At 35.3% G+C, this 14,130-nt stretch overlaps 1 protein-coding gene across 1 annotated transcript; it reads left to right on the forward strand.

Moving 5' to 3' along the window:
- The first annotated feature begins 10,318 nt into the window (after positions 1-10,318).
- LOC139503632 (uncharacterized) lies at positions 10,319-11,988 on the forward strand. The gene has a single exon (XM_071293449.1). The coding sequence runs from the start codon at positions 10,434-10,436 to the stop codon at positions 11,745-11,747; it is 1,314 nt and encodes a 437-aa protein (XP_071149550.1). The 5' UTR covers positions 10,319-10,433; the 3' UTR covers positions 11,748-11,988.
- Positions 11,989-14,130: the final 2,142 nt, after the last annotated feature.

A 14,130-nucleotide genomic window follows, 5' to 3' on the forward strand; every position in this document is an offset into this window, starting at 1 on the left:
GGTTTTCCTCTTGAGTGTATGACGATAGTTAAATTCAATGCTGCTGCCAAATAAAGTTGTTTTCTAAAATATGTAATTTGTCGGTCGAAATCTCTCCTTGAAGGGTTGGTAGAATCATCTAAACCAATCTCTCCCACTGCCACTGTTTTTGATGATTTTAATAAATTTTGAAGATCAGTCCAATTATGTTCCAAAGATGAAATTGATGATGAACTTATAATTTTAGGATGAATGCCAAAGGTGAATCTTAACCGGTGATCTTTCCTGAATTCGGTACGCTGTGAGGAGTTTGGCCAAGCTGACGGAAAAACAAAGTTAGCAATGGCATATTTTAATTGCGTTTTGTACATGCTTTGGGAGCCAAGGTCATCCAGATCCTGGAAAGCTCCACTACCCATCTGCCTACATAGTTGGTCTAGATGGAAGTGAGCGTCTATGATGGGTAGTGGTCCGGATAACTTGGTGCTCAACTGTCCAATGTGAAGTCCGTCTTTGTTTTTCCTTTCCTCGAATTTTAAAAACCAAAGTTGTTCGTCTGAATTCAAATAACCAATGAGATTTTTGAGTATTTTCCAGTGAAGAATATGATGGATTTCCATAAGTGGAGTGGCAGGAATTTTGTAATCAGCAGCAGGTTCCATACAATTCAATTTCAAGAAAGAATCCACGAGTTTAACTTCAGAAATATGGAATTCTGTAGGCGGCAATTGTGTCCTAATTCTCATTATGGCATTCAGTTTCTCTTCAAGACCTACTGGGTAGGAAGTACCTAATGAACGTGCTAACTCTCGTAAAAGACCGTTCATTAGCTCAGCGTACATCACTTCTCTGTTCTTAAAGGTAGCATCAATAGCATTTGTGGGATGACAGCGAGTTATGTGCTTGTTCAGGAAATTGGCTGTCTGTTCCTGAGTACCACAAATCCAACAGGCAGTCTCTGGCGCCATATACCATGGTAGATGAGTTTGAATGGTGTGTCTTCTTGGGTTGGTAAATGTGTGAAAGCAAATATCACACTCCCTGTGTCTCAAGCGGACATTTGTAGCCTCACCTCTAATAGCTACCTGCCTTTTAGGTTCAGTTAAATGATCCTGGTCATCCTCATAATCCAATTCTTCCTCACTCATTATACCATGCAGTCTGGAAAATACTGAATGAGCCTACTCATTAGTTATTGTATTTAATTTTAATTTTTTATATATAGGTTTTGAAAATGAGCAAATACTATTACCTTTGTGTGTATTCATGAAATAATAATAAAATAATAGAAAAAACAAAATAAAAAATATTACATACTTTAACATACTATACAAAAATTTTTAAAAACATTTGTGATTAACATTGTCACTCAAATCTCTTCGTTAACTACATCCACCACATAATCTGACAAATAGCTTGGCAGACACCTCTTTCTTTTTTCTCTACCTGCTGTTCCAGTTTTATCAGATACTTTTAAAGTATTCTTATCAGAAGACAAGAGAACAGCACTGCTGTCACTATTGTCACTACTCATGTTAGCCAAATCCAATGGATCAGCAAAACTACCATGATTACTATCCTTCTCACTGTCTAAATCTAATCCAGGCACTTTTAAAGTATCCTCATCAAGAGACAAGAGAACAGCACTGCTGTCACTATTGCTTTTCAATTGGACAGCACTGCTGTCACAGTTTGAATATGGAGGTGAAAATAAATAATCTGACCAACCCTCAGGCAACTCGTTTTCTTCTATTCTTGAATCTATATTCCCCTTTGGAACACCCTGACCAAACAGACGGTTTCGAAGTCTCTTTATCCACAATGGAACAATTCCGTCGTCACATTGTTTAATCCTATCATGATGTATTACCATCTCCTTCTTTCTACCTGTAATTTCATACAACACAGGGGACAAAACTCTGATTACTACATAGGGTCCTTGCCAGGGAGCCCTGAGTTTCTTGCTCTGACCTACTTTTGATGTTGAATCCAACTTGAAAACAATATCACCTACTTCGTAAGTTTTATGATATAATTTTATATCGTAAGTTCTTTTCTGACGAAGCTGAGCTGCCTGTAATTTTTCGCGCGCAAACTTATGAGCTTCCTGGAGAGTATTTTTCAGGTCAATTACATGATGAACGGTTTCCTTGGCTTCAAAATTGACAGAACAAGTTCCTGTTAGTAAATTGATTGGATGTAGTACTTCCCGACCTAACATCATCATGTTAGGTGTAAACCCTGTCTGTCTACTCACAGTTGATCGTATAGCACCAGCAATGGTTTGTAAATGAAGGTCCCAATCTTTCTGTTTTCCCTTCAAATAACTTCTGATGGCTTGTAAAATGGTTCGATTAAATCGCTCAACTTGTCCGTTAGAACATGGTCTGTATGGAGTGGTCCTAGTTTTGACGATTTGTAACAGTCTGCAAATATCATGAAACAAATGACCGTCAAAATTTTTCCCTTGATCGGTGTGAATTTGGACTGGACATCCCAATCTTGAAATGAAACCATCTAGTAATGTTTTAGCCACAGTAATTGTGTTTTGATTAGGTAATGGAAACATTTCCATCCATTTTGTGAATTGATCTACTAACACTAATACATATTTGTTAGCAGAAGAACTCTCGTGTAGTGGTCCTAGAATGTCCATGTGCAATTTTTCCATAGGAATCCCTGCGTGAAATTGACCTAGAGGCCCCTTTGGTTTGACGTTGGCTTTTTTGTTGACATTACAAGTATGGCAAGACTTCACATAATTTCTCGCGTCTTCCCTTAAACCATACCAAATGTAATTCTGTTTTAATCTTTCAATGGTTTTTGCCTGTCCAAAATGCCCTGATAGTTTAGCATCATGACAACTCTCTAAGATTTTGTGTCTTAAAGATCTTGGAACAACTAATAACAGTCTTGAATGAACTGGATCTAACCATTTATAGCATAATATATCATCCTTAAGTACTAATTGATGTTTACAATTCCATAAATGTTTAATAGAAGGGCTACATAAATACAATTCATGCTCCTCTGGCTCTTTTTTATCCTCTAACCATACTATCAATCTGTTAAGTTCCTGATCTTTCCTTTGTTCAGCTCCCATATTGGTGATTTCAGACTCGCTTATCCAATTACAATTCACTAAACTATCTAAATTGGTTTCGTCCAAATCTTCTTCTTGCTCTGAAACACTCCTTACAGACAATGGAACTACATAATCGACATCATCTTCAAAGGAACTCCAGACTTTTTGTGCTCGAGTACAATATGAGCAACCACCGCAAGGTAGCAATTTTATATCTGCACCAGCATAATAACAATTACAAGAATCTAAATCATCTGGTCTCCTTGATAGTCCATCTGCATTTGTGTGTAGTTTCCCTGCTCTATGTTGTATTACCATGTCATATTGAGACAATTCCTCTAACCATCTGGCTAGTTGTCCTTCGATCATTTTAAACCTTAGTAGCCATGTCAAACTGTTATGATCTGTCCTTATGATGAATTGTTGGCCTAATAAATAATTCCTGAATTGTCTGGTAAATACTACAATCGCTAACAGTTCTTTCCTAGTGGTACAATATTTCCTTTGGGTTGGTGCCAATACCCTACTTGCATAACATATTACATACTCTTTTCCACCAATTACTTGTAATAATTCTGCTCCAATGGTGGTGTGGGAGGCATCAGTATCTAGAATGAACTTTTCCTTTGGATCTGGATATGCTAATGTAACTGAGTTGACAAGTGCCTGTTGTAATGATTCAAAAGCTATCTGGTGTTGCTTTTCCCATTGAAAAATTACTTTCTTCTTTGTCAGAGCATACAAAGGCTCAGCAAGGGTGGCAAATCTTTGAATATGCTCCCTATGATAGTTGGTAAACCCAAGGAAAGATTCAACAGCTTTCTTCGTCAGAGGAACTGGCCAATTCAATATAACTTCTCTACTAGAGGGATTAACAGATATTCCTTTCTCATTAACCAGTTTACCCAAGAAAATAACTTCTTTTTGGAAAAATTTGCATTTTTGTGGCTTTAATTTCAAATTATTTTCCCTGAATCTTTCTAGTACAGTTCTTAAATTTACAAGATGATCTTCAAAATCTTTACCCAGAACAATAACATCATCAATGTATGCTAGACATATGTTCCATGTCAAACCTGTCAAAATTAACTCTATCATCCGCTGAAAGAATGCAGGACTGTTACATAATCCAAAACTGAGTCTTATGTGTTCGAAAAGTCCATATTTAGTTATGAATGCTGTCTTGTGTCTATCATCCTCGTGTATCTCAGCCTGATAATATCCTGACGCCATGTCTAAACAGGACATAAATTTACTACCTCTTAAAGTGTCGATACAGGTCTCTATTCTTGGAATCGGAAATGCGTCTTTTCGCGTTATAGAGTTTAGTTTCCTGTAATCAATACAGTACCTGATCTTCCCATCCTTCTTGCGAACTAGTACTGGGGCTGCACTCCATTCTGATGATGATGGCTGTATGACTCCTCTATTTAATAAATCTTTGAGATGCTTTTCTTCTTCTTCTTCTAACCCTAGTGGTGTTCGTCTCATTCTTTCTCTTACAGGAGCTGAGTTTCCAGTGTCGATCCTATGCTTAACCTTGGTATAATGTCCAATGTCGAGGTCATGTTTTGAGAAGGTATCTTTAAAGTCCAGCAATAGTGACGCCAATCTCAGATTTTCGCTTAAATCTAAATTATCCTTTGACGAATCTAATAAAGGTTTTAATTGTACAGGAAAATTGGAATACATTTCATCCCATTCATTTTTTAAGTCTCTAAATTCCCTCTCCACTGTGTTAACTGACCTTACTGATGCTCTGTCCTCATAATCACACCTTTCCTCATCTATCACCCCACAAATTTCCATTGCTGTACCAATGAAGCGATTTTTCTTCAGACTTGTGGACTTATCTGTCAAATTGTTTAGGATAATAGGTACTCTTGAATCAGCTTTGGTCAAAATATTTGGCATAATCAGCCCATTCAAAGACTTACTTGGTTGAATAGCCACTTCATTTTCAAATTCCTCTGCCAATCTTACTGGTAGTCTGACAGATGAATTAGGTGGAACAATAAGAATCTCTTCCAACGTTATGCGGCAAATTTTAAAACTACTGTTTTCTGATTTTACTTCATTAATAAAATGTTTTTCACCTCTAATTGTTATTGACAAGTCAGTCAAATCTATCACGGCATCAAGATGTTTAAGAAAGTCTAATCCTAGTATCACTTGATCATTGATTTTAGCTACTATAATTTTCCACTTGGTATCAGTCTTCCCTACCTTAACTGTAACACATTCTGTATACCTTGCTGTAATGCTATTGTCTTTTCCAGCACCTTTCAACATTAGCGAACCTTTAAAAATTACCGGAGGCTTAAGTTTCTTTGCAAATTCTTCACTCATAAGTGTGACCTGAGCAGCTGTATCAATTACCGCGTTTACAGTTACCTCATTAATTGAAATACCTAACACAAGAGTATTGGATTCTGGATTTCGATCACTGGGATACAGTTGAACCTCACGTAATTGAGGATTATCAATACCATTCTTTGTATCTTCATTTTGACCACTATTGAAGTCTGTCAAGTTACAATGAACAGCACTGCTGTCACTAATTGTAACCTGCTTTTTCCCTAATACCTCTGGTTTTAATTCTCTAAGGCCACTATTAAAGTCTGTCAAGTTACAATGAACAGCACTGCTGTCACTAATTGTAACCTGTTTTTTCCCTAATACCTCTGGTTTTAATTCTCTAAGGCCACTATTAAAGTCTGTCAAGTTACAATGAACAGCACTGCTGTCACTAGTTGTAACCTGTTTTTTCCCTAATACCTCTGGTTTTAATTCTCTAAGAGGAGATAACTGGCCTTTTTTAGATTTTTGGACTGATGAGCGACCTACATCTTCAGTCCTTGTTCGTTTAAAGTCCCCTCTCTAAGACTGTTATTTGGAGATGGTGACCTGTTGCGTCTCATTGGCGACCAGCTTTTCTTCGGACACTGTGTACTGTAATGGCCCATTTCCCTACATATATAGCATTGTATATCCCGTATATCTCTGGTTGGACTTCGTCCTCTTGGTGAAGGCGACCTCTGGCGTTCAGCAGTGGTTTTGGGACTGATCGAGTTGATAAGCTTCTTGATGTCAGATTTAATGGTCCAGATATGTTGTTCTGTAGTTGCCATTCTTGTTTCCATAGTCTCATACTTTTTCTGTAAGTCTTGCATACTAGGACTATTTGCCGTTTTTACTTGACGTACTAGACATTCTGTACTTTCTTCATCTGAGTCATCATAAAACTGAACCCTTTTTACCTCTGGCTTTCTATACCCTAATAAAATCTTTTGGTTGTGAATGGAGCTCTTAACATATTGTAAAGCTTGATCCATGGTATTTGGGTCTTTCTCCATGGCAAATAACGCTGCTTTCTTGTCAGTGCACCCCTTCAGAAACGCGTCAACAGCTATAGTATCAACTACATTCTCTGGCGTATTGAGATAACCATCAGTTGCTAGTTCCTGTATTCTCTCAGCAAACTCTTCTATTGACTCATCAACAAACTGCCTAACCTCCTGCAATTGACGCCTTATGGTGTGAGGTAAATCTTTATTCCCAAATCTTTGACTCAACTTTTGAACTAACACGTCATAGTCCTTTTGAACTGTCTCTTGGCGAGTACTCACAAATTTCAGAGCCTTATCTCTGAGGCATTCAATTAGACGATCTAATTTTTGTTCATTAGACCATTCATACTTCCTGGCTATATGGTTAAATTGCATGAAATACGGTTTCCATTCTGATTTCCCATCAAAAATGGCTAGCTTTGGTGGTGTTGGTCCAGAACGTTGACTGTATTTGACTTCCTTGGAGCTCGAGTCATCTTTTCCCTTCCCTGATGTTGAAATTTTCTCATTGTTATTAACCTCTTCTTTTGAGTCTCCAAGTTTATCTGAACTAAATGTTTGTCTGGATTTAAGCTTTGCAGAATCACTATACCAGGAACTAGCTGACATCTCAGTCACTTTACCCCTAAATATATCTCCTGGAGCTAGCTTTTCAGAAATAAGTCGTGATGTTTTAAAATGCTGCAATTGCTCTTCTAATGCAGTTAATTTCCTGCCATATTCTGCATCCCTTTGCTTCATCTGCTTATATTGCTCCTTGCTCCTTTCTCTTTCTTTATCCATCTCTTGAGCCTGTTCCATGACTTTATCCATTAATGATTGACGTTCCCGTTGCATGCTCTCCATTTGTTCTGAAAAACCACCTTCTTTTTCTGCCATCGTACTCTCATACTGATGTTGTAACTCACTCATTTCCTGTTTAATTTGTGTATTTTCAAAACTCAACTCTTTTTGACTTTTTTCCCTTTCCAGTTGATCCTTCTCCACTTCTCTTTGAAAATGATCTTTTGTTTGTTGGAGTTCAGCAAGGCATTCCTCTATCTCTGCTGACTTACGCCATAGTTGCTTTTCAAAAGTTTCTTTTAAATCTTCAAGTTGTTTTGTATAATCCCTCTTTGAATGAACTTTGTCTTGTTCTGCAATTAACAACTTTGTCTTATACTGTTCTATTAATGCAGAAGTGTCGCCTTGTGCTGTTGGTTGCTTTTCTGGAGTTTCTTCCTCTGGACTAACTTCAACTGTGCCATTCCTTATCAATGGGTCCCAAATCGTGTTTGGTACACCTTCTATCATCTTTAGATTTTCTAATGTCAAGGTGCCTTTAATTTTTCTTGCTTTTATAATTAAATTGGCTCTGGCCTCCCCTATGTCTCTAATTCCCATTAACTCTTCTTTTGTTGCAGTATTGATGTTAATTGTCGACATCTTCACTTTTATTTAATACACAATAATTACTTCTATACTAAATAATTTTTAAGACAATATTAAATACAATTATAACTAATTTGTATATTCACTGCAACTGTTCACCAATTTCACAACTATATTTACATAGGCAGAAAAAAAGAAAAAAAAAATGTTTTAATTACAGCCAGCACAGCTGACTCACTCAATACACCTCAATTAATTTTAACACGGCCAGCACTGCTGACACGATCATGTAATTTAGTTTCACTTTTTTATTTTTTTTTTTTTTTTTTTCTATTAAGATTTCAGTTTATCTTCTAATGCTATTATGTTTTGTCTCAAGTATGCTCAATCAAAAATACAAAAATAAAAAATTTACTTTAATCAATATGATTAATCATAAATATATATATATAGAGAGAATGAAGACAATTACAGCAAAAATAACACCAAAAAACACAACACAGATAAATATAACACCCAAGTACAACAAATGAAGTATGTGTGTATTTTTTTTATTTTTTTTTATTTCAATGTACACAATTAGACTAATATAACTATTCTGAATATATATATAGCATCAAACCATTATCTTTCTTGCTTTGTAATATATATTCAATTACAAACATGTATATCACACAAACTGAATATAATATGTGGTATACTTTTATTATATACCCCAAAGAAAAATATACACACTGTAATAGTATCTGCAAATTGCTCAATTATGTCTATTTCTAATATCTTTTATTAGTTTAAATTAAACAAACAACAAACATTAGGACAGCACTACTGTCTCAATAATTATATATTTTTGAATTTTAATAATTGGCCAGTACTACTGACTCAGATTAAATAAAAATTTGCCAAAAGACAATTTCAATCTTTTTATTATTGTCTCCCTTTTCGTGTAATAACAGGTTTTGTTTTTTACAATTGTCTCCCTTTTCGTGTAAAAACTGGTTTCGTTTTTACAATTGTCTCTTTTCGTGTAACAACTTTTTGTTTGTTTTTATAATTGTCTCCCTTTTGGTGTAACAACTGGTTTTTGTTTTTATAATTGTCTCCCTTTCGTGTTACAAACTGAAATTCAGTTCATACCGTTTATATTTTATTTGTTTTCACCTTTATTCAAGTGAAGTGAGTATATTCAATTCAATGGTTCAAAGTTTTATTGGTAATGGTGTGGAAATAATGCGTGAATGTTTAATTCACAGGGATAACACGGTTCAATTGACAAATTTGACCCGCGAAAATCAAAATTTCAACACGACACGTTTCGCGTTGAAAAGACTATTTTCCACTTGTGTCAGTTACTTTTACATCTGACACCAGTGAAGTGTTTGTGTGGGCTTGCTAATAACTTACCAACAATAACTGTCAGATTAGCGTGGCTTCTATAATATCTAGACTTCTTGTAGGAGCTGTGTAACACACGTCAGACATAGACCATGGGTTAGAACAGGAAGCCCCGAATTGCAAGATCTCACTTCCGGCTAAGTATATATATTTCTCCTGAGAGTAGGAGCACCTCTGAGATTCACTACACTATTAATAATAATGACGTAAATGTTGCCGCGACAAAAATTACAGAAACTATATTAAAAATAGCTGCAAAACATATACCTTGTAAATTTGTCAAGTTTAGATCTCAAGACCCGCCATGGCTAACTGGTCATATAAAAAAACTAATTCGGCGCCGAAAAAGACTTCATAAAATGGCAAAAAAGAAAAATACTGCTGATTCTTGGCGACAATTTCGGTATGTTAGGAATCAATGCATAAATTTCATAAAAACAGCTAAACTTGACTTTTTCAACAAACAAATAAATATTATAGAGAATCCAGAAACCAATGTTAAGAATTGGTGGAAGCTTTTAAGAAATTTATCTGGACAGCCTTCGAAAGCGTCAAATTACCCCCCTTTGTTAGTAAAAAATGAATATATAGAAGACGATAATGAAAAATCAAACGCATTTAATCTCTTTTTTTGTAAGCAAGCTACCGTGGATGATTCTAAAGCGTCTGTTCCTAATACCCCCATGTCCGATGATATACCAATTTTAAACAATATTATAATAACCGAAGAGGAAGTGTTTGATCACTTGTCTCTGTTAGATGTCACTAAAGCGACGGGCCCTGATGAAATTAGCGGTAGGCTTCTGAAGTATGCTGCTCGAGAGTTAAGTAGGCCCCTGGCTCAGCTTTTCAATAAATCTATACGTGAAGCTGTGTATCCAGAAACCTGGAAATTAGCAAGCGTTATACCAGTTTTCAAAAGTGGTGATAGAGAACTGGTGTCAAACTATAGACCGATATCACTTTTGTCGATCATTGGTAAGAGTATGGAACGTTGTGTTTTTAAGCACTTCTTCAACTTTTTAACAAAACATAAAATAATAACAAGTGTCCAGTCAGGTTTCATGCCTGGAGATTCTACAATTAACCAACTTTTACACATAACAGATTTATTTGGCAAAGCTCTAGACGCAGGAAAAGAGATTCGTGTTGTCTTTTTTGATATAAGTCGTGCTTTCGATCGAGTCTGGCATGAAGGTCTTATTTATAAACTTAAAAATATTGGAATAAGAGGAAACCTATTAAAGTGGTTTATGAGCTATTTATCAAATCGAAAACAAAAAGTTGTTATTTCAGGTCAATCCTCTGATACTTTTGGTGTAAATGCTGGCGTCCCTCAAGGATCAATATTAGGCCCCTTACTTTTTTTAGTATATATAAATGACATTGTAAACGACATAGACTGTAATATAAAACTATATGCTGACGATACTTCCCTTTTCATAGTAGTTGAAGATGAATATGCAGCAGCGAGCAAACTTAATTCTGATATAGAGACTATCAACAATTGGTCAGTCCAATGGCTTGTAAATTTTAATGCAAAAAAGACTGAAGCTATGACAGTTTCCAAGAAATCAGTTAAACCCCATCATCCACCTCTTTATATGAATGATGATATGATTTCAGAAGTAGAAAGCCATAAACACCTTGGTTTAATTTTTCATGAGGATGGTTCATGGCATTCTCATGTCAATAAAATAATTGAAAAGATAACACCTAGATTAAATTTATTTCGTGCCTTGAAATTCAAATTGAAAAGAAAGTATTTACAAACTATATATTTAAGTTTTATCCGACCTTTATTTGAATATACAGATATCATTTGGGACAACATTCCAGACTATTTAAGTGACAAACTAGAAAATATGCAACTTGAAGCGGCTAGGATAGTTACTGGTGGTACTAAGTTATCGTCCATAAATAAATTATACGACGAAACAGGATGGGAGTTACTATCAGAAAGACGTAAAAAACACAAAATTATAAAATTTCATGAAATGTTTCACAATAAGACCCCCGATTATTTAAGCGACATTATCCCTCAGCAATTGTTTAATATTCATAATTATGACACACGACGAACGAATGACACGCAACATATAAAGTGTAGAACTGCATTTTACCAGAAATCTTTTCTCCCCTCAGTTATTCGATCCTGGAATGCTATTCCGGACGATATCAGACTAAGTCCATCTAAGTTTACACTTAAAAGTTACCTTAATCAAAATGTAAGAAAAATGCCAAATTATTATTTTTATGGAGACAGGAAAGGACAAATACTTCATGCCAGACTTCGGATGGATTGTAGCAATCTAAACGAACATTTATTTAAGAGAAATCTTGTAGAAAGTAAAAACTGTACCTGTGGTAGAATCGAGAGCAGTAAGCATTTTCTCCTCGAGTGTTATAATTACTCCCTTGTCCGAAAACGTACGATAAAAAAAATTCCCTTCCCATACAATATAGAAACACTCCTATTTGGCTGCAATAACCTTAATCAAGAGGAAAATGTACTCGTGTTTAAACAAGTGCAACAATTTTTGGTAGATTCGAAGCGTTTTGGCTAATAGCGTCGTTCGTGCATAATAAAGATCGTAATTGGGTGAGACACTCGACAATGTCCTGTAAACACACTCCGCCGCCGGCACATATATATATAGGAAAGATCTGATGAAAAAAAAATCAACTTTTTAGTGGCAGTTATTTCCCTTTATCTTTTTTCTACAGGGAGACGGATTAATATAAGGGAAACCTTGTTTCCGAATCCTTTTGTAATATGTTAACACTGTATTTATATGTGTATGCCTGTACATGATTTTTTTCAAATAAAATATGTTTAAAGTAATTACACCCCAATAACTTTACAAAAAGAAGGATCTATGTCTTTAATATTGCCCGTTTTATATGCAGAGTATAGACTTTCAGGATAACATGGGTTCTGCAATGGACGCTGGGCTATATTCTATCTTAATTTTATCATTGAGTTTTTCGTTGAATGATTTTATTTATTTTCTTCTTGTCGGGGTCTTTTTGAAATATAGCAATCGATAGGAAAGGCAGATGATTTGACTGGAAACTGATTGCGTGTTTACAATTAGTTGTTCAAATTGATAATTGATACAGCTTACAATTTCATGCATAGCCTGTCTCCTTGAATGCCTTCTGAACTAGTACACATTTTTTCCAGGGCTAACATAGGCGGGATTTTCACGTTGCGTTGAAAACCCATTGTTGGCCTTCGACTGTTTTCTACTCTTTGGTAGGGTTGTTGTCGCTTTGAAATATTCCCCATTTCCCTTCTCAGTTTTATTTTGGAAACTTGAACCAGTAGATTATGTCCAACAATCATGGTTTGAAAGTGGCTTTTATTGAAAAATAAGTATTTTAATTCAACACAAATTATAGACCCTTTAGATGTATTTTCAACATTAAAGTTAAAGCCACACGTGCAACATTTTAATACAATAGGTTTATGTTACATATAAATGGCATATGAATTCTTAAAATTGGCAATTTAAAATCAGTAATTTTCTCTTGTCCTGCTCCTGGCTAAAATATTGTACATACTAGTTGCAAATTACATTCAAGTATAATTTATCGTGCAGTGTCCTATATCTGGTTTAATTTTCAAAAGTTTTGATTTGCATTTATGACAAAAATAAATTGTTTCGTTCACTTTTTAATACGTTATTGTATAAAATATTTGAGTGGTCCAGCAGCTAAAGTTAAACGATAGGCAGGCACATCCCATTGTTAGCTTATGTATGAAGAAATATTCTTTCTAAAATCATTCGTATACTTCTATGGTTAAATTTCCTTTTTCCCAAATCCACATCCACAAATCTGACTGCCATGTAAAGGTTACACATAAATTGATTGTCTTTATCAAAAGACTTACAAGTAAATATATTGATAATGCATTGCTTTTTAACACCCAGTGATAAGTAATACATGTATGTGTTAATATAACAGAACTAGAACATGTGTATGTGTTTGATGTCCAGTTGCAAGTATTACATGCATACCAGGACAAGAGCATGCTATTTCTTTGATGTCCAGTAGCAAATATTACATGCATACCAGGACAAGAACATGTTAATGTTGGTTGATGGATTTATTTTTTTTTATGTTCATTGGCAAGTATTACATGCATATCAAGACAAGAACATGTTAATGTTGGCTGATGGATTTGTTTTAACAAGAACATGTTAATTTGTGTTATAGATATTTTCAATTTCCAGTGGCAAGTACTACATACTTATCAGGACAAGAACAGATGTATGTGATATCAATATGAATCCTGCTTTATATTGGGCCAACAAACTATTTAATCCGATTATGATGTACACTCTACCTGGACAGAATATTCTGAATAGAATATGATGTGTCTTTACTTTTACTTTTTCGAGTCACATGCTTAGTGGAGAAGCAGCAACAAAAATTGAAGACTATATAAAGAAGAAGATGTGGTATGATTGCCAATTAGACAACGATCCACAAAAGACCAAAATGACACAGACATTAACAACTATAGGTAACCGTACCGCCTTCAACTAGTTTGGTCTTGCTTTGGATTGAACCACCAACCTCTAACACTCAGTAGACATGAGTAGGTTGATTGAACCAACAACCTCTAACACTCAGTAGACATGAGTAGGCTGATTGAACCAACAACCTCTAACACTCAGTAGACATGAGTAGGCTGATTGAACCAACATCCTCTAACACTCAGTAGACATGAGTAGGCTGATTTAACCAACAACCTCTAACACTCAGTAGACATGAGTAGGCTGATTGAACCAACAACCTCTAACACTCAGTAGACATGAGTAGGCTGATTGAACTAGCAACCTCTAACACTCAGTAGACATGAGTAGGCTGATTGAACTAACAACCTCTAACACTCAGTAGACATGAGTAGGCTGATTGAACTAACAACCTCTAACACTC

The sequence above is a fragment of the Mytilus edulis genome, chromosome 14, assembly GCF_963676685.1.
Source record: "Mytilus edulis chromosome 14, xbMytEdul2.2, whole genome shotgun sequence".
Lineage (NCBI taxonomy): Eukaryota > Metazoa > Mollusca > Bivalvia > Mytilida > Mytilidae > Mytilus > Mytilus edulis.